Genomic DNA, 20,910 nt, shown 5'->3' on the forward strand with positions numbered 1-20,910 from the left:
CTTCCATTGTTGATGATAAAGCCAATATTTAGGGATCTCATTTATTGTTGAACATGAATATATACATATGTGCTACAATATCAATACTAAGAAAAATTTTAACTTTCTCCAATATTATTATGTCTTCCAATATTTTCTCTATGGCAACCTTTTCTTTCTTGTGCAATATATGATCATTGTTCGTATGTTTATTTAAATCCTAGCTTGAATTTATTTCAACATTGATCTATGGTGATCTCAATTATACAGACATTTATTTATACATTTATTTGCTCATTCATGACATGAATATGATTTGATTCCTGTCTTGTAGTTGAACAATGAGAAGTTTCACAAGAAAGAACGAAAAATGTGCAAAAAGATAACAATTCTTGTTCATGAATAAAGAGAAAGATCTAAATGAATATAATTCTATTGTTTGTGTCAAGGCACAGTTTATCAATCCCACATATTGTGCAACCTAATGTGCAGACTGTAATTGTTAAGGCACAAGAGCAGGCTGATATCTTGGCTATAATCTTGTCTATAATTTTGTATGTAATATTGCTTTCATAACTGTAAATTTATTATATATACATAAGCACTGTACGCTATTTTGTAGCTTTCAGCATTTGTTTATCTTTCATGACATCAAAGCTATAGAGCTTACACTAAACAATCCTATTTCCGCTTTATTAACATGGTTGAGTCTGGTTCTTCCCCCTCATCCAATTTTTCATTTACCAATCCCATGCAAGTTATCTTGATCAAACTTGATGAGACAAACTATCTTGCATGAATTTCTCAATTTAAACCTATCTCGAAGAGTTACAACCTACTTGGCTTTACTGATGGCTTTTCTTTTTATCCTCTCATGTATGTTGATGATGCTGCTAAGAAAAATAGTTTGTGAATCCAGCATACACTTTTTAGCAGAACCGTGATCAACTTTTACTTGGATAATCTCCTCTATCTCTCCTTCACTAGTGGCATCTCTTTATGGTCTGGAAACATCCTATTTGGCATGGCAGTCTCTTGCGACTCATTATGCATCCCAGCCCAAATCTCGAGTCTCACACCTAAAGCATCAATTGTAGAACCTACAATAGGGCTCTATGGCTTGTGATTCCTACCTCTCTAAAGCAATGTCCCTGGCTAACCAACTCTCTGCTGTCGAGAAACCAATGGATGATGATGATCTCTTCTTATTCATCATGGATGGCCTTAATTCCAACTATACTCAATTCATCACCTCCTACTCCTTTCATACAAGAAATTCATTTATATCTTTCTTTGATTTCAGGTCGGAGCTCTTAAGTCATGAAATTTTACTTAATCAGCATATCCTTGTTCATCCCACACCAAAAACTTCCATCTCTGCCCTTTATAACAATAAACCACGGCATCAAGATATGAGGCACAAGTTACCATTTTTCTGTCTTCTCAAGTGCTAACAACGCTAAGCCACATCATCGTCCTTAGCTTCTTCCATTCCCAAGGCAGGTACTAATTCTTCCTCTCAACTTGGTAATTGCTTACCATGCCAAATTTGTAATGGTACTAACCATCAAGCTCTAGATTGGTTTTGGCAAATAGATTTTTCTTCCAAAGGTCTTTATCCTCTATAGAGTTGGCTGCTATGGTTGTTGATATTAATGCTGGCTTCTTGAAAACTTAGTGGGTTTCGGATAGTGGTGCTAATGCACATGTAACCAATAATGCTGCAAATCTTGATTCCAAGCGTAAGGCCGATGGCAATGAGACCGTTAGTGTAGGTAATGGTGTAGATATCTCTATTAACTGAACTAGTTCTTCCATTGTCCACTCTAATAATAACCAATTCTTACTTGATAGTGTTATTCACTGTCCTCAAGTTGCAACTAACTTGCTTTCAATTAACAAATTTTATGTCGATAATGATGTTACATTTCTTCTCAATAATGATGCTTACTATATTCAGGACAACAAGGTGGGGATCATGCTTTTTCAGGGACCAAGTGAAAATGGCCTGTATCCCATCAATTTGTCCAACTTATCACATAATAAGTGCAAAGGATTAACTGCATTTATGGGAATAAAAGGAATCTAGCTCTCTTTGGCACTATCATTTAGGTCATCCAATCTAAGTCTGTTTTACATCATATTTTACATCATAATAATTTGCCTATTGATGGTTATGTAAGAAAGGGCATTGTATGTGAATCTTACCAACTTGGAATACAACACCCATTCCACTCTTCACATCGTGAGACATTATGCCATTTAGAATTAGAGCATTCTGATGTTTGGGTTGCACCCATTGCTTCCAATTATGGTTTCAAATTTTATGTAATATTTCTTGATGATTTCAAAAGTTATACATGGCTATATTCGATGGCAAATAAATCTGACATTTTCAACTCTTTCATTCAATTTCGTCAGCTTGCTGAAAAACAATTTTCTTATCCCATTAAACAACTACAAATAGATAATGGTGCTGAGTATATCTCTTCTCACTTGTCCAAGTATCTTAATCAAAATGGTATTTTTCATAGGCATACATGTCCACACACTTCTCAACAAAAATGGTATAGTTGAATGTAAACATCATCATATAGTTGAAATGGGACTTACTTTACTTGCTCAATCTGGACTGCTAGCAAATTTTGGGTCTAATCATTCTTAATTGCCACATATTTAGTTAATAGATTGCCTACACCAATTTTAAATAACGTTACACCACATTTTAAACTTTATAAAGCAATCCATAACTATTCTTTTCTTCACAATTTTGGACATCGTTGATATCCCTTATTACGTCCTTATGCTAAAAACAAATTATCATATCGTATTGTCCTATGTATTTTCATCAGTTATTGTTATAGACTTTGGCTTCCATCTAAAAAGGTCAACCTTGTTAAGAGGAGTAGCCTGAAACCGGTAAGAGCTCATATCATATCATATTTTTGGTACCGGATGGCCATAACATACATATCATAATCACATTACACATATCATAACTTAAATAAAAAAATAAAAGAATCCTGATGCAACTAGAAGTGGAAATCGTGCTACACAAGTAATAGGATAATAATGATTATACAAAAAGTTGGATAAGGATTTGAATTTGGAATAATATCAAATACAATATTTTCTAACAAATCACGTGCCTGCCATAACAATTCAAAACCATAAATTATAATAAAAAATAAAATATCTCCACAACTTTCATCTTTCTCTCTCCACATGAATTCTTCCAAACAAAAGTAATAAAAATAATATTTTAATGTTATATCTTCCGGCTTCGATAACTTGGGCTCGACTAACCCAAATTAATTTTTTCTCGAGTCTAAAATGCGTCTTTAATTATTATCTATCCAACGAACCCAATATCTGTATACTTATCATCGTCCCGTCAATATTTATATTTTAATCTAAATATTATTAAAGTTTACTTTATATACACTTTAGTCCCTAAACTTTCAAAACATTAAAAATATAGCATAAATAAAATTATATTATATTCTATAAAATTTCGAGATATTATAATCTCCCCTCCTTAAATATTTTCGTCCTCGAAAATTTACCTTGGTTAATCGAAAAGTTCTGGATACTTGGTTCTAAGCTCTTCTTCTTTCTCCCAAGTTGATTCCTCTCGTCCATGATTTCGCCATTGCACCTTAACCAGTGGAACTCCTCTCTTTCTGAGTTGATGTACCTTTCTTTCCAAAATTACCGTCGGAATTTCTTCATATGATAGATCTTTTTGTACATCCAATGTCTGATAACTTACCACATGATTGGGATCATGAACATATTTTCTGAGCATCGAAACATGGAACACATTATGCACTGCTGCTAGTTCAGGTGGCAAGGCAAGTCTGTAAGCCAAACTACCAATCCTTTCAAGAATTTTGAAAGGTCCGACAAACCGTGGTCTCAACTTCCCTTTCTTTCCAAATCTCAATACACCCTTCATTGGTGCTACCTTCAGAAAGACTTTGTCACCTATTTGAAATTCTAAATCCTTTCTTCTAATGTCAGCATAGCTTTTCTGTCGATCTTGCGCTGTCTTTATTCTTGCCCTAATATTATCCACTGCCTCAACTGTTCGCTCAATGATTTCTGGACCCAAAATTCTGTTTTCCCCGACTTCATCCCAATGGATAGGAGATCTGCACTTTCTACCATAAAGAGCTTCATACGGGGCCATTCCTATAGTGGCCTGAAAACTATTGTTGTAAGCAAACTCCACTAACGGCAGGTGTGTCTCCCAACTACCTCCAAGATCCAAAACACATGCCCTTAGCATATCTTCCAAAGTTTGGATGGTTCTTTCTGATTGTCCATCTGTCTGAGGATGATAAGCTGTGCTAAACTTCAGTTTTGTCCCCATGGCTGTCTACAAACTTTTCCAAAATTTAGATGTGAACCTCGGGTCTCTATCTGAAACAATGGTGACTGGGACTCCATGCAACCTGACTATTTCCTTGATGTATAAGTGTGCCAGCTATTCCAAGTTAAAGTGTACTTTAATTGGAAGAAAATGGGCTGACTTCGTCAGACGATCCACCACTACCCAAAGTCCATCGTTATGTGTTCCCATTTCCATTCTGGAATATCCAACGGTTTTAGTAATCCTGATGGCCTTTGATGTTCTGCCTTAACCTGTTGACAGATAATACATCTCTCCACGAACAGACCAATTCCTCTCTTCATATTTCTCCACCAAAATATATCCCGGAGATCTCGGTACATTTTCGTACCACCTGGATGAGCAGAATAAGGGGTTGAATGAGCCTCTTCTAATATCTCATTTCTTATACTTTCATCCTTAGGTACACACAGTCTTCCTTTGAAAGTTAGCGCATTATCTGCAGATACTTCAAACCCTATATGTTTATCTGTACCAATCTCGGCCTTTATCTTCTGTAAAAATGGATCTTTATCTTGTGCCTCCTTGATTCTATCTCGAAGTGTAGGTTGAATCATGAATGCTCTTATTCTCGCTAAAATCTGAGTTGGCAGCGTGATAACTTCCAATCTCAATTTATCAAACTCCCTTATCAAGTGTTCCTGTACTGTGGGTAAAACTGCTAACTGTGTTCCTGTCTTTCTGCTTAGGGCATCTGCAACTACATTAGCCTTACTCGGATGGTAATGAATTGTGGAGTCATTATCCTTTACTAACTCCAACCATCTCCTCTGTCTCATATTTAGTTCCTTCTGTGTGAAAAAGTATTTGAGACTCTTGTGGTCCGTATAAATTTCACACTTCCCACCGTAAAGATAATGACGCCATATCTTTAAGGCGTGAATAACTGCTGCAAGCTCCAAATCATGCGTTGGATAGTTTTGCTCATACTGCTTCAACTGTCTCGAGGCATAAGCAACCACTTTTCCATGCTGCATCAGTACACAACCTAAACCCTGATTAGAGGCATCGCTGTAAATCACAAATCCCTCTGAACCTTTAGGTATCGTCAATACAGGAGCTGAGACTAGCCTCTGCTTGAGTTCTTGAAAACATTTTTCACATTTTTCTGTCCACTGAAACTTTGCACCCTTTCTTGTCAACTTAGTCATTGGCCCTGCTATTTTTGAGAAGCCTTCAATGAATCTTCTATAATAACCAGCCAATCCCAAGAAACTACGGACTTCACCCACACCACTCGGCCTTGGCCAATTTGTTACTGCTTCCACTTTAGCGGGGTCTACTTCGATTCCTTGGGCGGTAACCACGTGACCAAGAAAACATACACGGTCAAGCCAAAATTCACACTTCTTGAATTTGGCATATAATTTCTCATTCCTCAAAGTTTCAAGTACAATTCGAAGTTGTTCCTCATGTTGCTTCTTGTCTTTTGAGTACACAAGTATGTCGTCAATAAACACTATGATGAACTGATCTAAATGCTGATGGAATACTCTATTCATGAGATCCATAAATACAGCTGGAGCATTGGTCAAACCAAAAGGCATGACAGTAAATTCATAATGCCCATAACGAGTCCTGAAAGCAGTTTTCGATATATCGCTTGCCCTGATTTTTAGCTGGTGATACCCTGACCTCAAGTCGATCTTTGAAAACACTGCAGCACCCCTTAACTGGTCAAACAAATCTTCTATTCTTGGCAGTGGGTACCTATTTTTGATGGTCAGATGGTTCAATTCCCGATAGTCAATACACATCCTCATACTCCCATCCTTCTTCTTGACAAAAAGTACAGGTGCTCCCCAAGGAGATACACTTGGTCGTATGAAACCTTTCTCCAGTAACTTCTCTAATTGCAACTTCAATTCTTGTAGTTCTTTCGGTGCCATTCGGTACGGGGCCTTAGATACTGGTGCCGCTCCAGGAACTAAATCAATTGTAAATTCCACTTGTCTATCTGGTGGAATGCCTGGCAAATCTTCTGGGAATACATCTGCAAAGTCTTGGACGATGTTAATATCGTTAACGGTCATTTCTGTATGTTGAGAACTATTGATGTTAATTAAGAATCCCTGGCATGACTCCTTCCTTAGCATCTTTTCTGCTTGCATAGCTGATATTAGACGCGGTAAAGACTTGAACTTTGCTCCCAAGAAATGAAACTCTTCCTCTCCCAGTTTGTGAAACAATACTTCTTTCTCATGACATCTAATGGTCGCATGATTAAGTCCCAACCAATCCATGCCCAAAATAACATCGAAATCTTTCATCTCCAAAAGGTATAAGTCTGCTTGTAATATTTTCCCATCAATCTCTAACTTCATAGCCTTAGTCATCAGATTTGTACAAAGAGTTCTTCCTGAAGGGATGCTAACCTCTAATTCATTATTTGTTCTTACACATGCAAAGTTGGACTTAGCGACGAATGATGTAGAGATAAAAGAATTGGTAGCCCCAGAATCAAAAAGTACATAAGTAGGTACATTAGATAATAACAGAATACCTGTTTGCATAATTTATAGTGTTAGACTAACAACCAAGGGGCGGATTTGGAAAAATGTGTAGTCCTAGGTAAAAAAGAACATAAGCAAGTGTGTTAAAATATTAAATAATTTAGTACCTGCTATCACATTCGGATCCTGCTCCACCTCATGCTGATTTAGTGCGAAAACTCAGGCCTTTCCTTTCTTGTTCTTGTCCTGATCATCATCCTTCCTTTTTGGTGGCTCTGTACAGTTGAGAGCAATGTGCCCTGGCTTACCACATCGAAAACACATGTTCTTCCCGAGTAAGCATTCACCCCTGTGGAGTTTATTACACTTAGGACACGATGTAATATTCCCACTCTCTCCACCAATACGAACTCCTGTGTTTGGCCTTTTACTCTGCCAATTACGTCTGTCCTTGTTTGGATCATTCCACTTTCTTTTTCCCGATGACTGCTTGCTCCGCTGGGCATACTATTCAAATGAGGTCCTCTGATATGAAATAGCATGAGCCCTCTCCAACATTTCACGATATGAGGTGAAACGATGGGACATAATGATCATGCCGATCTCAGGGCGCAGTCCATTCTCGAACCTCCTAATCTTCTTAACTTCTGTATCCACCAAGTGCGGGGCATACCTTGAGAGCTGCTCAAACTGTCTTTCATAATCAGTAAGTGACATACTCCCTTGTCTGAGCTGCAAAAATTCTGATTCCTTGAAGTCTCTCAAAGCCTGTGGGAAATATTTTGCCATCACTTCATCTTTAAACTGCTCCCAAGTCAGATTACGTTGCTGCTCTTCCGTCCTTGTACGTTAAACAGATTCCCACAAGTGACCAGCTGCTCCAATCAACATAAATTCTGCACATAATACTTTCTGTGCATCCGTACAAGCAATGTGTCGAAATATGCGTTCCAGGCCTCTTATCCACTCTTCGACAACCAGTGGTTCAGAATTACCGTCGAAAGTGGAAGGCTTGTACCTACGAAACTGCTCAACCACTGAGACAGCACCAGGGGCAAAATGCGGTGCATTCTGCTGTGGTGGTGCAATTTGTGGTGGAGGTGCTTGATTTTGTATGCTCAACTCTTGTACCGCTCGTAGTAAATCGCGCATCAAATTCGTATGAATAGGTGGTACCATTTCCTAAAATTTAATATGAAGTCACCAATCACACTTAGTACTAAGTCTAATAAGTTATAATTATCTATGACAATATATATCATAATTTAGTGGGAAAAATAAACGTGCATATCTTAACATTTAAAGATAAGATATTTAAAGCATTTAAATCTCGCAAAAAGCTTTAAGTACATTTATCTTCTTACCCTTTTTACATACCTTAGAGTCGTTGGAGGGTGGTCGATTGGTGGTCATTGAGTGCCAAAGATCATTCACATATTTCATAACTTTTAATTTAATATTATCGTTAAATTCATCATAATTTAGTGGGAAAAATAAATGTGCATGTCTTAACATTTAAAGATCGGAAATTTAAAGCATTTAAATCTCGCAACAAGCTTTAAGTACATTTATCTTCTTACCCTTTTTACATACCTTAGAGTCGTTGGAGGGTGGTCGATTGGTGGTCGTTGAATGCCAAAGATCATTCACATATTTCATAACTTTTAATTTAATATTATCGTTAAATTCATAAATAAATAAAAAAATATTAACCTTAAACAAATATTATCTAGGAAAACAAGTAAGCAAATAAGCCTTTTATAACATGTAACAAAAAAAAAAATTCAATATATATATAACATCACAAAATTTTATTTTTTATTTTTTATTTTTTATCCTACACTGTTCACGTGAACAGTAACAGTACTATTAGCGTGAACAGTACCGAGTACTGTTCAAGTGAACGGTCCGGTCACTGTTCACCATAAATTTTTTTTTTTTTTTTTTTTTTTTTGAAGCACAAAACTACACAATCATCAAGGTGTATTAAATGTATATATATAGGTAAACCTGCACACACCTTTCAATGTTAAAAGGATGATTTGACCTTTGAATTTCAACATTTTTGGCAATAATTAAATGCTCTGACATAGTATGTCACCTCCAACATTAAACAATTAATTTACCATTAAAAATTATAAAAGTGGGCAGGACTATGGAGTTAAAACACGGGCGTAGTTTCCAATGTATATATTATATAATCCACACACATGCTTATTGATACATATATATGCCCCCGTACGAATTATAACATATAGGCAGAATCATGCATTTCACGTACAATTAATTCGATCAAATTCTAATACCATGAACAGTACGTGACACTATTCACGAGAACAGTAACCTTACTGTTCATCATTTTTTTTTAAAGGAAAAATAATGCATATTTGCATGCATTTACAAAATTATAAGGGCAATCTTGAAATTTTGAAAACTTAAAGATACCATATGATGAAAAAGGTGGTGGCATTATAATACACGTTTCTTACCTTTTTTTCTTTCTTTTTTTGTTTTTTTTGTTTTTGCCATTTAATGCACTGTTCACGTGTTCACGTCCAAATTTTTGTTTTTTTGTTTTTAAACAAATTATGAGAATCCATGTGAGTCTACAGGAAATTAAACCTGGCTCTGATACCAAACTATAACGACCCAAATTTTAAATAGTTTCAAAAATCATTACCAAACCCTTATTTCAAGATTAATTAAAAATAATTAATCATCCAACACGAAAATATTTCTAGTTCCATCTATAAAATAAATAAATAAATAAAACTTGGAAGAACTTAAAAACAAATTATCCATTACTTTCTATTTAAAAATCATAAACTACGTATATTCATCTGCAACTAACATGAACGAGAATTTATTCATAAATAAATAAATGTTTACTGCAATAAACTGAAAATAAATAAACATTACGTGCTAACTTAGATCTTTATTTGGCGAAACAAGACGCAACCACACCTTCGAACCACCACGCTCCAACACGACCCGATCTAACCTGTGAGGAGTAGGAGAAGGGTGAGTATATGGGAATACTCAGTAGGGTACGAGAAATTGTACAATCCCAATTAAAAATATTAAATCACGCGTCAAAACATCATACCGTCATATCATATCTTTAGAACCGGTAAGAGCTCATATCATATCATATCTTTGGTACCGGATGGCCATAACATACATATCATAATCACATTACACATATCATAACTTTCATAAGTATAATATTTATCAAACATGAAGAAATAATTTAAATGGGACAACCCACTTGCACCTCGTAATCCTACCTTGTTAGATAACTTAAATAATGAAAGGCAAAAATCCAAAATCTCTTTCCAAAACTTTTGCTTTCGATTATTGCTGCCATAAACATATTTCTTTTTCTTCTTTATGCTTTGGAAATAAAAATAGGCTGAAGTCTGACTTTTGCTGAGTATTTGAAATAAAAAAATAAAAGAATCCTGATGCAACTAGAAGTGGAAATCGTGCTACACAAGTAATAGGATAATAATGATTATACAAAAAGTTGGATAAGGATTTGAATTTGGAATAATATCAAATACAATATTTTCTAACAAATCACGTGCCTGCCATAACAATTCAAAACCATAAATTATAATAAAAAAATAAAATATCTCCACAACTTTCATCTTTCTCTCTCCACGTGAATTCTTCCAAACAAAAGTAATAAAAATAATATTTTAATGTTATATCTTCCGGCTTCGATAACTTGGGCTCGACTAACCCAAATTAATTTTTTCTCGAGTCTATAATGCGTCTTTAATTATTATCTATCCAACGAGCCCAATATCTGTATACTTATCATCGTCCCGTCAATATTTATATTTTAATCTAAATATTATTAAAGTTTCCTTTATATACACTTTAGTCCCTAAACTTTCAAAACATTAAAAATATAGCATAAATAAAATAAAATTATATTCTATAAAATTTCGGGATATTATATGAAATGTTGGTCAATATTGCGGTATTTAACCAATGTGGGATTTTTTATCCCTTAACATGCCCCTGCAAGATTGTGGCTTATTTTAGCAGACCAATCTTAAAATCCATGTGCTCATTTATCGAGTCTTAATTGGATCAAATTACTTTGGACATAATGGGCTCTGATAACAGTGTTGAGCGGCATTAGGCCTAAAGTTTACAATGAATAAAAATTCTCAAAATTCAAGCCTAAAGTTTATAATGAATAAAAATTCTATTTATACTAAACCCTAAATTAATGGAAAAAATGGGATTTAAAGAATCCTAAAAACTATATAGTTGCCAAAAATAGGAAGTTTAGTAAAATTAAAAGTCTCGCAAAAAAAATTAAATTTTCCTAATTAAATATGTTGCTATCGCTCGAGCGAGCTTTGGGCGAAAACCTGGCAAAAGTACTTCTGTTATTTTCGTTCGAGCGTCTGTCCAGTGAGCGGAAGCAGAATTCCTACAAGTCTTTACCCTAGTTCCAAGTTGTTTCAATTGCTTTTTCGGCCCTCGAACTTTCACTAACTTGCCTCTTGACTTGTAAACTTCATCATTTTGAATTTTTGATCACCTTGATTGTGCCGTTTGCAGCAAGTAATTGTATGGCTCGTACCCAAAACTTGAACAAGTAATTGTATGGCTCGTACCCACTCTAATTGGCCTTGATTGTACCATTTGCAGCTTCTCCACGAACATTGAATTTTTGATCACCTTCGGCATAGCCCAAATCACATCACTCGACCTAAACATAGAATTCCATATTTTTTAAAACTTGATGAAACGACATAAGCATTTTCACAAGTATGCCTCTATTTGTTAAATCCTAATCACTTTTGATGATCATATATTATATCGAAACCAAAATCATATGACCATAATCCAACATATATATTCTGAGGTCATAAATGTATCTATAGGCCATTTCAAATTTAGGATCCCCAACATATAACACAATAGACAGTAAGTTCAAAATAATAGCCCATAAAATCATCCAACAGGTTGTCATCCATGTACATCGAACTCAGAAATCCTTTAAGAGCGTCACAGCTATCCATGATCTCTATGTAGTTCCATGCTCACCTACAATGTAAGAACTGCATAAGCTAATGCTTAGTAAGCAAAAATCATGCATATCATGAATATAGCAATAATGATATATGACACCATGCCTTTTACTTTAAACATCACAATAAATATGAATCATATTCCAATATTTATCAAAGTCAACTGGAAATCACTTCATTTGAAATCTTTCATTTCATTGGGCCCTTGAACCACGTATTATACACAAGATCAAGTTCTGCACAATATCAATATCAATGATCAATAATCAAATGGCCAATATGAAATCAACACCACCGAGTGACTCTCGTGACCACTAGAGGCCCATCCCCTAACTGCCTCTATGATCACCCAAGAAGTATCCTATTCGGCAGCGCCAATAATCATAATATCACAAGGACACGGTCGAGTGGTCCTCCCTCTCGTGATCACCAAAGGCTCATCCCCTATCTACCTTTGCAATCACCTAGGAAGTATCACCGGCGATGCTAAAACATATTACATAAGCATGCCTCACATGCCTCGGTGTCCTAGTAGTGGTCAATAAAACATTTATTGAGAAAACTCAATTTGAAATCATGTTTTGCATGTAGGATTTTCAACCATGATCACATATCGTGTATGAAGATTAAAATTGTTAGATTTCGTGTTGGCTATTCTGTGAACAAAAGGGTAAAATTGTAAATGTTCAAAAGTTTGGGATCAAATTGTCAATAGTTAAAGGTTAGGGGTCATTGTGTACATGTGTAAAAGATGAGGGACTCAGTTACAATTTTGAAAAGTGTGCTAGGGTTCGAGCTATGAAGTAGGGCGAGATGTGTCATCGGAGTTTCGTTAGCTGCTCACCAAAAACAGAATGGTCGTCGCCCGCTTCTCGTCCCCACTTCGCTCGAGCGAAACAGCGTCGCTAGTTTGTCGCTCGCTTTTCGCTCGAGTGACAATGTTACCCATAAAACCCTATTTTCCTTTTTTTTACATTTTAACCCAACCAAAATATCAAAATACACGGCATATAAGAAATATTGCACCAATTTTCAGTTGTGCTCTCAAGGGATTAAAATTGAAGAAAACTCTCCTACACTTTGATTCTCTCATTCAACACCATATTTGATTTGAGCAATTACATAAAAAATATCAAATCAACATTCACCAAACACCACAACACAACCGTCTAGAGCCTTTGTTGATTCTTAGAGATCGAGGAAGGAGAACAGAGTCCCAATCATTAGAGAATAAGCGGTTCTCTTGAATCTACAAGAGATAGACAAAATCAAGAGCCAGGAATTGGTGTAGCACGTAATCCAAAAGGGCTAGGTACTAGGAGTTGGTGCAAGATCACGCATTCTAGGAAGGCTTTGAGGAAACTATGGTCAGGATGTCAGAAAAACCAGTGTAGGTTGAGTCTGGCTGATTATAAGTTTCATTTTCGTTTATAGTGGATTCCCACTAGATTGGGCCCGGAGTTTTACCCACATTGGGATTTCTCCGTCATCAAACAATTTTATTATTTATCTTTCTGCAATTAATTTATGATTGGCATTCAAACATAGGATAGTAAAGCATGTGAACTGATATGGAAAAATTAATATTTGTGACATGTTGCAATTATTAATTGATTGAAAAAGATAATTCTGCATAAACACCTATTCACCCTCCCTCTAGGTGTTGATTGGGTCGAACTACGATATTTCAACAGGTATCAGAGCCAAATCTCGAGTCCTGACCCATAATTGTTTAGATGAGTCAATCACTGTCTGTACCTCCGTATTTTGACGGAAGCAACTATGCCTATTGAAAGGTTAGAATGCCTGCGTTTCTTAAGTCCCAAGATGAATGTGTGTGGGTGAGTGTACAAAATGGTTGGAAACCTCCTTCCACAACTGAGTCAGGTGTTGTAACCCCAACTGACATTTCCCTTTAGACTAAGGATGAATTGGCTGAATGTAACAGGAATAGTAAGGTCTCCATGCATTATTTATGTCTGTGTCTCCTGAAGAGTTTAGAAAAGTGTCAATGTGTAATACTGCTAAAGAGGTATGGGACATTCTTGAGACAACGCATGAAGGAACTAAAACTGTGAAAAATTCTAAGTTGCAAATGTTGGCTTCAAGGTTTGAAGAAATTAGGATGAAGGATGATGAATCTTTTGATGAGTTCTATGTCAAATTGAATGGCATTGTTAACTCTAGTTTCAACCTAGGTGAGAGGATTCCCGAGCCCAAAATTGTGAGGAAGGTTCTTAGATCCTTGCCCGAGAGATTTAGACCTAAAATTACAGCTATTGAAGAAAGCAAGGATCTGGATACAATTAAGATAGAAGAACTCGTAGGATTCATTCAAACCTATGAATTCACCATTTCACAACTGAGGAAAAACAAGTCCATAGCCCTGAACACTATTAGGGAAGGAGAGTTTGAGTCATCTGATGTGGGAACTCATAGAGATGAGGAGCTTGCCTACTTTGTGAAAAAATTCCAGAAAGTCTTAAAGGGCAAAAAATGGCCTCAAGAGAAAATGAGATGAGCCCCTAGTAAATTACAAAGAGAGAAGGATGATAAATCAACTGTTAGGAACCCCTGGTAAGAAATCGCAGGTGGTTAGGTGTCATGAGTGTCAGGGATTTGGGCACTATAGAAATGAATGTCCTAGCTCTAAGAAAAATCTAAAGAAGGGGAGTAGCGAGGCATTAGCTGTGTCCTTGACTGATGATGATTCTAATTTAAGTGAACAAAGTGATTCCTCAAGCAGTGAGGAGGAAAAGGGCTATATGGATTTTGTATCTACTGTCAAGAGCGAGAGTTAAACAAGGAGAGTAAGAAGGTTGAGGAGGAAGTGGAGAGTAACAAGTCTGGTGATGATTAGAAGGATGAGACAGATATACATGAGGCTTATCAACTTCTATTTAAGGAAAGTCTCAAGATCAAAAAGGTAAATAAAGCCTTATTTAAGAAGGTAGACGAGCTTGAGAGAGAGAAGGAGAAAATCACCAATGATCTTCAAGTCTCATCTAAGAATCTCAGTGAGTTAAAGTGTGTCAATTAGAAATTAGAGGATAGGGTCAAGACATTGACTTGTGAATTAGAGGAATCCAGTACTCAACTATAGTCATTTGTGAGTGGAACTAAGAAACTAGACGATATGTTAGGAATTAACAAATTAGCTGAAAATAGGCAAGGTCTAGGATTTGTGAAGAGTGATAGCAATATGTCTACTTTATCCAAGACTACATTTGTCCCCGCTTCCAACAGATCTAATGTTTCAACAAATCCAAAATCCAAAGACGAAAATTTCACTAGACTGAAGGCTACTAGAGCTCATAAGATTTCTACACCTAATTTTCATGATCAACACTCACGTGCATCTGAACCTAGGTTCATACCCACTTGTCATCACAGTGGTGCCTTAGGCCACACGAGACCTAGGTGTCGAAAGCTAGCTAATAGGAATCGAAGTTAGGATATCCCTAGTCAAGTTAAGTTCCTTTCAAATTAGGTTAGCCACTTAACTAAGATGGTAACAAAGTTGGCTAGGATCACCTCGACCTCGAGAAAAGTCTGGGTAAAGAAATCTAACATGGGTGAGTATACTGAGAATCTAAAATGTTTTGTTGCTCATGTTGCATATAAGGCTCAAAATACATGCATGTAGTATCTTGATAGTGCTTGTTCTAGAGACATGTGTGGTAAAAGGCCTTATTCTCTACCTTTGATGATTGCAACGACGGTGTAGTTGCCTTTGGGGACAGAGCTACGGCACCCATCTGAGGTAAAGGCTTCATCACCATTGCTGGACTTCCTACAATATCCAATGTACTTTATATAGAGGGTCTTAAGTCCAACATATTGAGCATTAGTCAAATCTATGATGCTGACTATGAAGTGAGTTTTGTCCAAAAGAGATGCATTGTTTATGATGCTTCTGGTAGTGTTGCTCTTAAAGGTGTTAGAACATCTGATAATTGTTACAGAGTTCTTCCAAACTTGAACTATGTATGTAGTAATGCTAAAATTGATATGTCTAAACTTTGGCATCAAAGGCTCGGTCATGTTAACTACAGAAGTCTGTCTAAATTAGTCAAAAAAGAAGATTGTCGATGGTTTACCTAAGATTGATCAAAGTGAGAATGTTGTGTACAAACCGTGTCGACAAGGTAAGCAACTCAGGATAAACCATAAGCAAACCTCGAAAATCTTGACGTAGAGACCCTTAGAGCTTCTCCATATGGGTTTAATGGGACCATCTAGGGTAGAGAACCTAGGAGGCAAACGGTATATTATGGTTGTGGTAGATGATTTTTCTAGATATACCTAGATTGATCTATTAAGAGAAAAATCTGAGACGGGTGATCTGGTTAAGTCCTTATGTAAAAGACTCAAAGTTGAACAAAATCTTCCTATTTCTAGGGTTCGAAGTGATCTTGGGAAAGAATTTGAAAACTTCAATCTAGAAAACTTCTAGTTGGAGGAGGGGATTAAGCATGAGTTCTCCTCACCAATCACTCCACAGCAAAATGGGGTTGTTGAGAGGAAGAATATAGTGCTTCAAAAAATGGCTAGGGCCATGCTTCACGGCAAGGATCTAGCAATGCATTTCTGGGGTGAAGCTATTAACACCGCATGCCACATAATAAATAGGGTATACTTGAGACTGAAATCAGACAAGACTTCCTATGAGATCTGGAAAGGCAAGAAGCCTACTGTTAAATACTTTCGGGTGTTTGGCAGCAAGTGTTAAATTCTAAGGGATAGAGAGAATCTAAGCAAGTTTGATTCCAAAAGTGATCATGGAATTTTTCTAGGATATTCTAAGAACAATAGAGCATACCGAGTTCACAACTTGTGTACTCAGAGTGTCTTCGAATCTGTAAATGTTGTTATTGATGATGCTTTTACTGAGTGGGAAAGTGCTGAAAATGGGGTTGACATAGAAGATCTAAGTAAAGATCAAGGAGCCATTGCTAAAAACAAAGAGCAATCAATTCCAAAATCTCCATGCTCCTCAGAAAACATATCTGAACAGGGTCTACCAAATTGGGATCAGTCTAAGCTTCCTAGAGAACCATCTTCTAGGGTCAAATCTAATCATCCTAAAGTTAACATCATTGGGGATTTAGATGAAGGTATGAGGTTATAAAAGAGAGTTCTAAATAAGCCAACACAGACTAGCTATGTATCCCAGATTGAACCTAAGAAAATAGAGGAAGCCCTTAGAGATGAATGCTGGGTAAATGCTATACATGAGGAGCTTAATCAATTCGTTCGAAATAATGTTTGGAATCTAGTTCCTAGGCATGATGACTATAACTAGAAATAAGGCTAGAGTAGTTGCCCAGGGGTACACTCAGGTAGAAGGGAAAGATTTTGATGAGACTTTTGCCCCAGTTGCTCATCTTGAGTCCATTCGTATTCTTCTTGCTATTGCATGTACCTTAGGGTTCAAGCTATATCAAATGGATGTCAGGAGTACATTCTTGAATGGAATACTTCAAGAAGAGGCGTATGTTGAACAGCCGAAAGGATTCATTGACCCTAAGTTTCCTCATTATGTCTACTTACTCAATAAAGCATTGTATGGTCTGAAACAAGCTCCTAGAGCTTGGTTTGATAGACTCACCACTTACCTCGTTGAGCATGGGTTCTCACGAGGTGGTGCTGATAGAACCTTATTCATTAGACATATTGAAGAAATTATCACTATAGCTCAGATCTATGTTGATGACATCATCTTTGGCTATCCCATTGACTTCTTTGCTCTTGAATTTACTGAATGCATAAAATAAGATTTTGAAATGAGCATGGTTGGAGAGCTAAGTTACTTCCTTGGTCTTCAAGTAAAGCAAACTGATTGTGGGCTGTTTGTCTCTCAATCAAAATATGTCAAAGACCTTGTGAAGCGATTTGGCTTGGATAGTAAGAAACACACAAGGACACCTATGAGCACAAATGTTAAGTTAGGACATGGTCCTATAGGTAAGAGTGTTGATCAAACTGTGTATAGGAGCATGATAGGCAGTCTACTATATCTTACAGCCAGTAGACCTGACATAGCGTTTAGTGTTGGAGTATATGCTAGATTTCAAGCTAATCCTAAGGAGTCCCATCTAGGTACAGTGAGGCGTATTATTAGATATGTCAATGGGACAGTAGCTCATGGGATCTTGTATTCCAAAGAGTCCAATCTAGAACTAGCTGGCTATTCTGATACCGATTGGGCCGAAAATGTCGACGACAGAAAAAGTACATCGGGTGGATGTTTCTATGTTGGTTCTAATCTTGTCTCATGGATGAGTAAGAAACAAAACTCAGTCTCCTTGTCCACAGTCAAGGCAGAATACATTGTAGCTGGTAGCTGTTACATTCAACTGCTTTGGATGAAGTAAATGCTGAGTGACATAAGATAAATGAGGGTACTATGACTGTTTTTCGTGACAATACTAGTGCTCTCAACATATCAAAAAATCATGTTCAGTATTCTAAGACCAAACACATTGACATTCGTCATCATTTCATTCGAGAGCTAGTTGACTCCAATGTGATATCTCTTGAACACATCTCTACTGAAGTACAACTTGCATATCTGTTCACTAAACCTCTAGATGGGTTTAGATTCAAGTCACTTAGGAAAGCTATTGGCATCTGTGTTCCTCCTTGGTCGTCTTCATAGATGCATGCATTCTTTTCTGTATTCATTACATTGGTTCTTTGTGTTCATTTGCATCTGTCTTTCATTTTTTTAATACAAAAAAAGGGATTGATCATCACGTGTCATTTTTACATTGTAGTTGTTCACTTGAAATTGCAATTTGAAATCAAACGTCCAAGTGTTAACTCCTACGTCAGTGATTTGATTGTCTCTTCTCAGAAATTTATGGTTTTGAGTCTTTCTTGCTTGGAATGAGTGGCACGTTTCACGAGGGGTCACATAAACAATTTACTCCATCTGTACTTGGTCTCGGTGTGTGGGGAAATATTTTCTAATCACTGTGCAAGCCGTATTTGTGATCTATTGCCTTTGATTGGACCAACTGCCTCTACATTGTTCGTGTATTTTAAATTAAAAAAATAACTAAATAAATAAATTTTGTGTCAAAATTCATATATTTGAAAAAGGTGCTATTTTTGAAAATTTCTAAAGTGCTATTACTTTTCAAAGTTTTAAACCTGGGCCTAACTTTTCAAATTTTCAAGTTTAAGTGCTATTTTGTAATTTCTCCTTCGCTCGCTTGACGCTGGACGCTCGCTCAAGCAACAAAAGTAGTGCCTTGTCACTCGATGTTCGCTCGAGCAACAGCGAGACTCTTAATTTTCTCGCGAAGGGTTCTGGCTCATTTTTTTTCATTTCTTCCCATCTCTCTCTCGTATTTTCTCTCGCCACGACCATCTTCGATCGATTTGCACTCCATTTCGTGTGTGTGGGGCTTCAATTCCTAATCCTTCTGTGGATTCCTTGGTGGTTCCTTGTTCCCAATTGGTAAGTGCCTTGCTAAACCCACTCGTTTGTTTTTTTTCCTTTCTTTCTTCGCCATTTGGAAACTTTGAGATTGGGTGGTTCTTGAATGTTGGGTAGTTGGTGTTGTTAAGATGTGTTGGGTGTCCATTGCGTTATTGTATTTGTAGGTTATCTTCCTTGTGGTTCAAATGCCTACAAAGTGTTCGATCAAATGTGTCATCTCCACAACTCTACTTCCCTTGCCCATTGTGTGGCATTCACGCATGTGATTGGTGTCTTAGGTACAAAATATGTGAATTAATTATTTATTTGATCTTATTTCCCATAACGTGATGAACACATTTCTTAGATTAAGTCGTCAAACTTCACAACAATCATCTAACAAGTCTGAGCTTAAACCTGACAAATTTTGCATGTACTAAGTTTAGAGGGTGTGTATGAAATGGAAATCATCCATTATCAATAGATATTGGAAATTCTTTATGTGTGTCAAAATCTCATCTTGATCTCGTTCACGTCTAGTTCACGTCACTTACATCTTGGTCATTGTCCTCGGGCTTGTGTGTGATTGAACTTTAGGGCTTGTGCAGTCATGTGTCTCCATAAATTCATTTTCCTTGAGTATTGATTTATCTTGTACATCTCGCATTGTAGATGGCACCTAAGAGGGCCAGGACTATAGCTCAACCTGGTAGTGGATCGGCTTCGTTTAGTCGTTCTAGGTTCATTTCCTCTATAGCTCAAGAGGTATTGGGGAGCAAGTTTTCCTGTCGTCCTATCCTAGTATAGCGTGAGGTCACTCTATCCAACCTATCCCCTGATGTAGCAGCTATCTTTAATTCTCGACGTTGGGAATCATTGCTGATTGGGTTAAATCCCCTGCCTAGTCTTCTTGCTTAGGAGTTCTATGCAAACATCCATGACATTAGTGGTTCGTCCTTTCGGGTGTTCCTTCAGGGTTAAACTCTTAGGATTTTACCAGATGTTATTTCTAGCTCCATATATGTTCCTCGAGTCATTCACCCCGTTTATCCATATCTCTCGGCTAATTCTATTCCGACCGACTCTCTAGTTTAGTCCACTTTGTTTAATAGCCCTTTGGGAAGTGGACCTGAGGCGATCCGCACTGGTTCGCTCCCCACTGATCGATAGATTTTATTGCACATTGTGTGTACAAATCTATGGCCTATCTCTCACAGTTCTTCCCTACCTATGGAAAAGGCAAGGTTTCTTTTTGCTTTGCAGCATGGGAATTCATTGACCTACCTACCTTCATTTGCCAGCACATTCTGTGTACTTTTTGCACTTCCGATCATAGGATTGGTCTTCTTTATGCTTGCTTGATCCACCGCTTGGCGAAATCACTTGGGGCTTCATTTCTCGATGGCGTCTCATGACGAGTGCTTTACCCCATAGGGCATACTACCATCTCTTAAAGTAGGTCACATGTCACTTTTTCTACTTCTGTATCTGCTCCTACTGAGCTAGTTGAGCCCGTCGACCCAACAGTGTCCGCTGATCCTTTGGGTGATTTACTTGCTAATCTCTCAGCTATTCCTCCAT

General features: G+C 36.9%; 1 protein-coding gene across 1 annotated transcript; it reads left to right on the top strand.

Moving 5' to 3' along the window:
* Positions 1-17,692: 17,692 nt before the first annotated feature.
* LOC111388626 (uncharacterized mitochondrial protein AtMg00810-like) lies at positions 17,693-18,277 on the top strand. Its single transcript, XM_023013382.1, has one exon. The coding sequence runs from the start codon at positions 17,693-17,695 to the stop codon at positions 18,275-18,277; it is 585 nt and encodes a 194-aa protein (XP_022869150.1).
* Positions 18,278-20,910: the final 2,633 nt, after the last annotated feature.

The sequence above is a fragment of the Olea europaea genome, unplaced genomic scaffold, assembly GCF_002742605.1.
Source record: "Olea europaea var. sylvestris unplaced genomic scaffold, O_europaea_v1 scaffold511, whole genome shotgun sequence".
NCBI lineage: Eukaryota > Viridiplantae > Streptophyta > Magnoliopsida > Lamiales > Oleaceae > Olea > Olea europaea.

Excerpts from the sequence above, each read along its gene's own strand:
- LOC111388626 (XM_023013382.1), top strand. The coding sequence starts at position 17,693 with ATGGTTGGAGAGCTAAGTTACTTCCTTGGTCTTCAAGTAAAGCAAACT.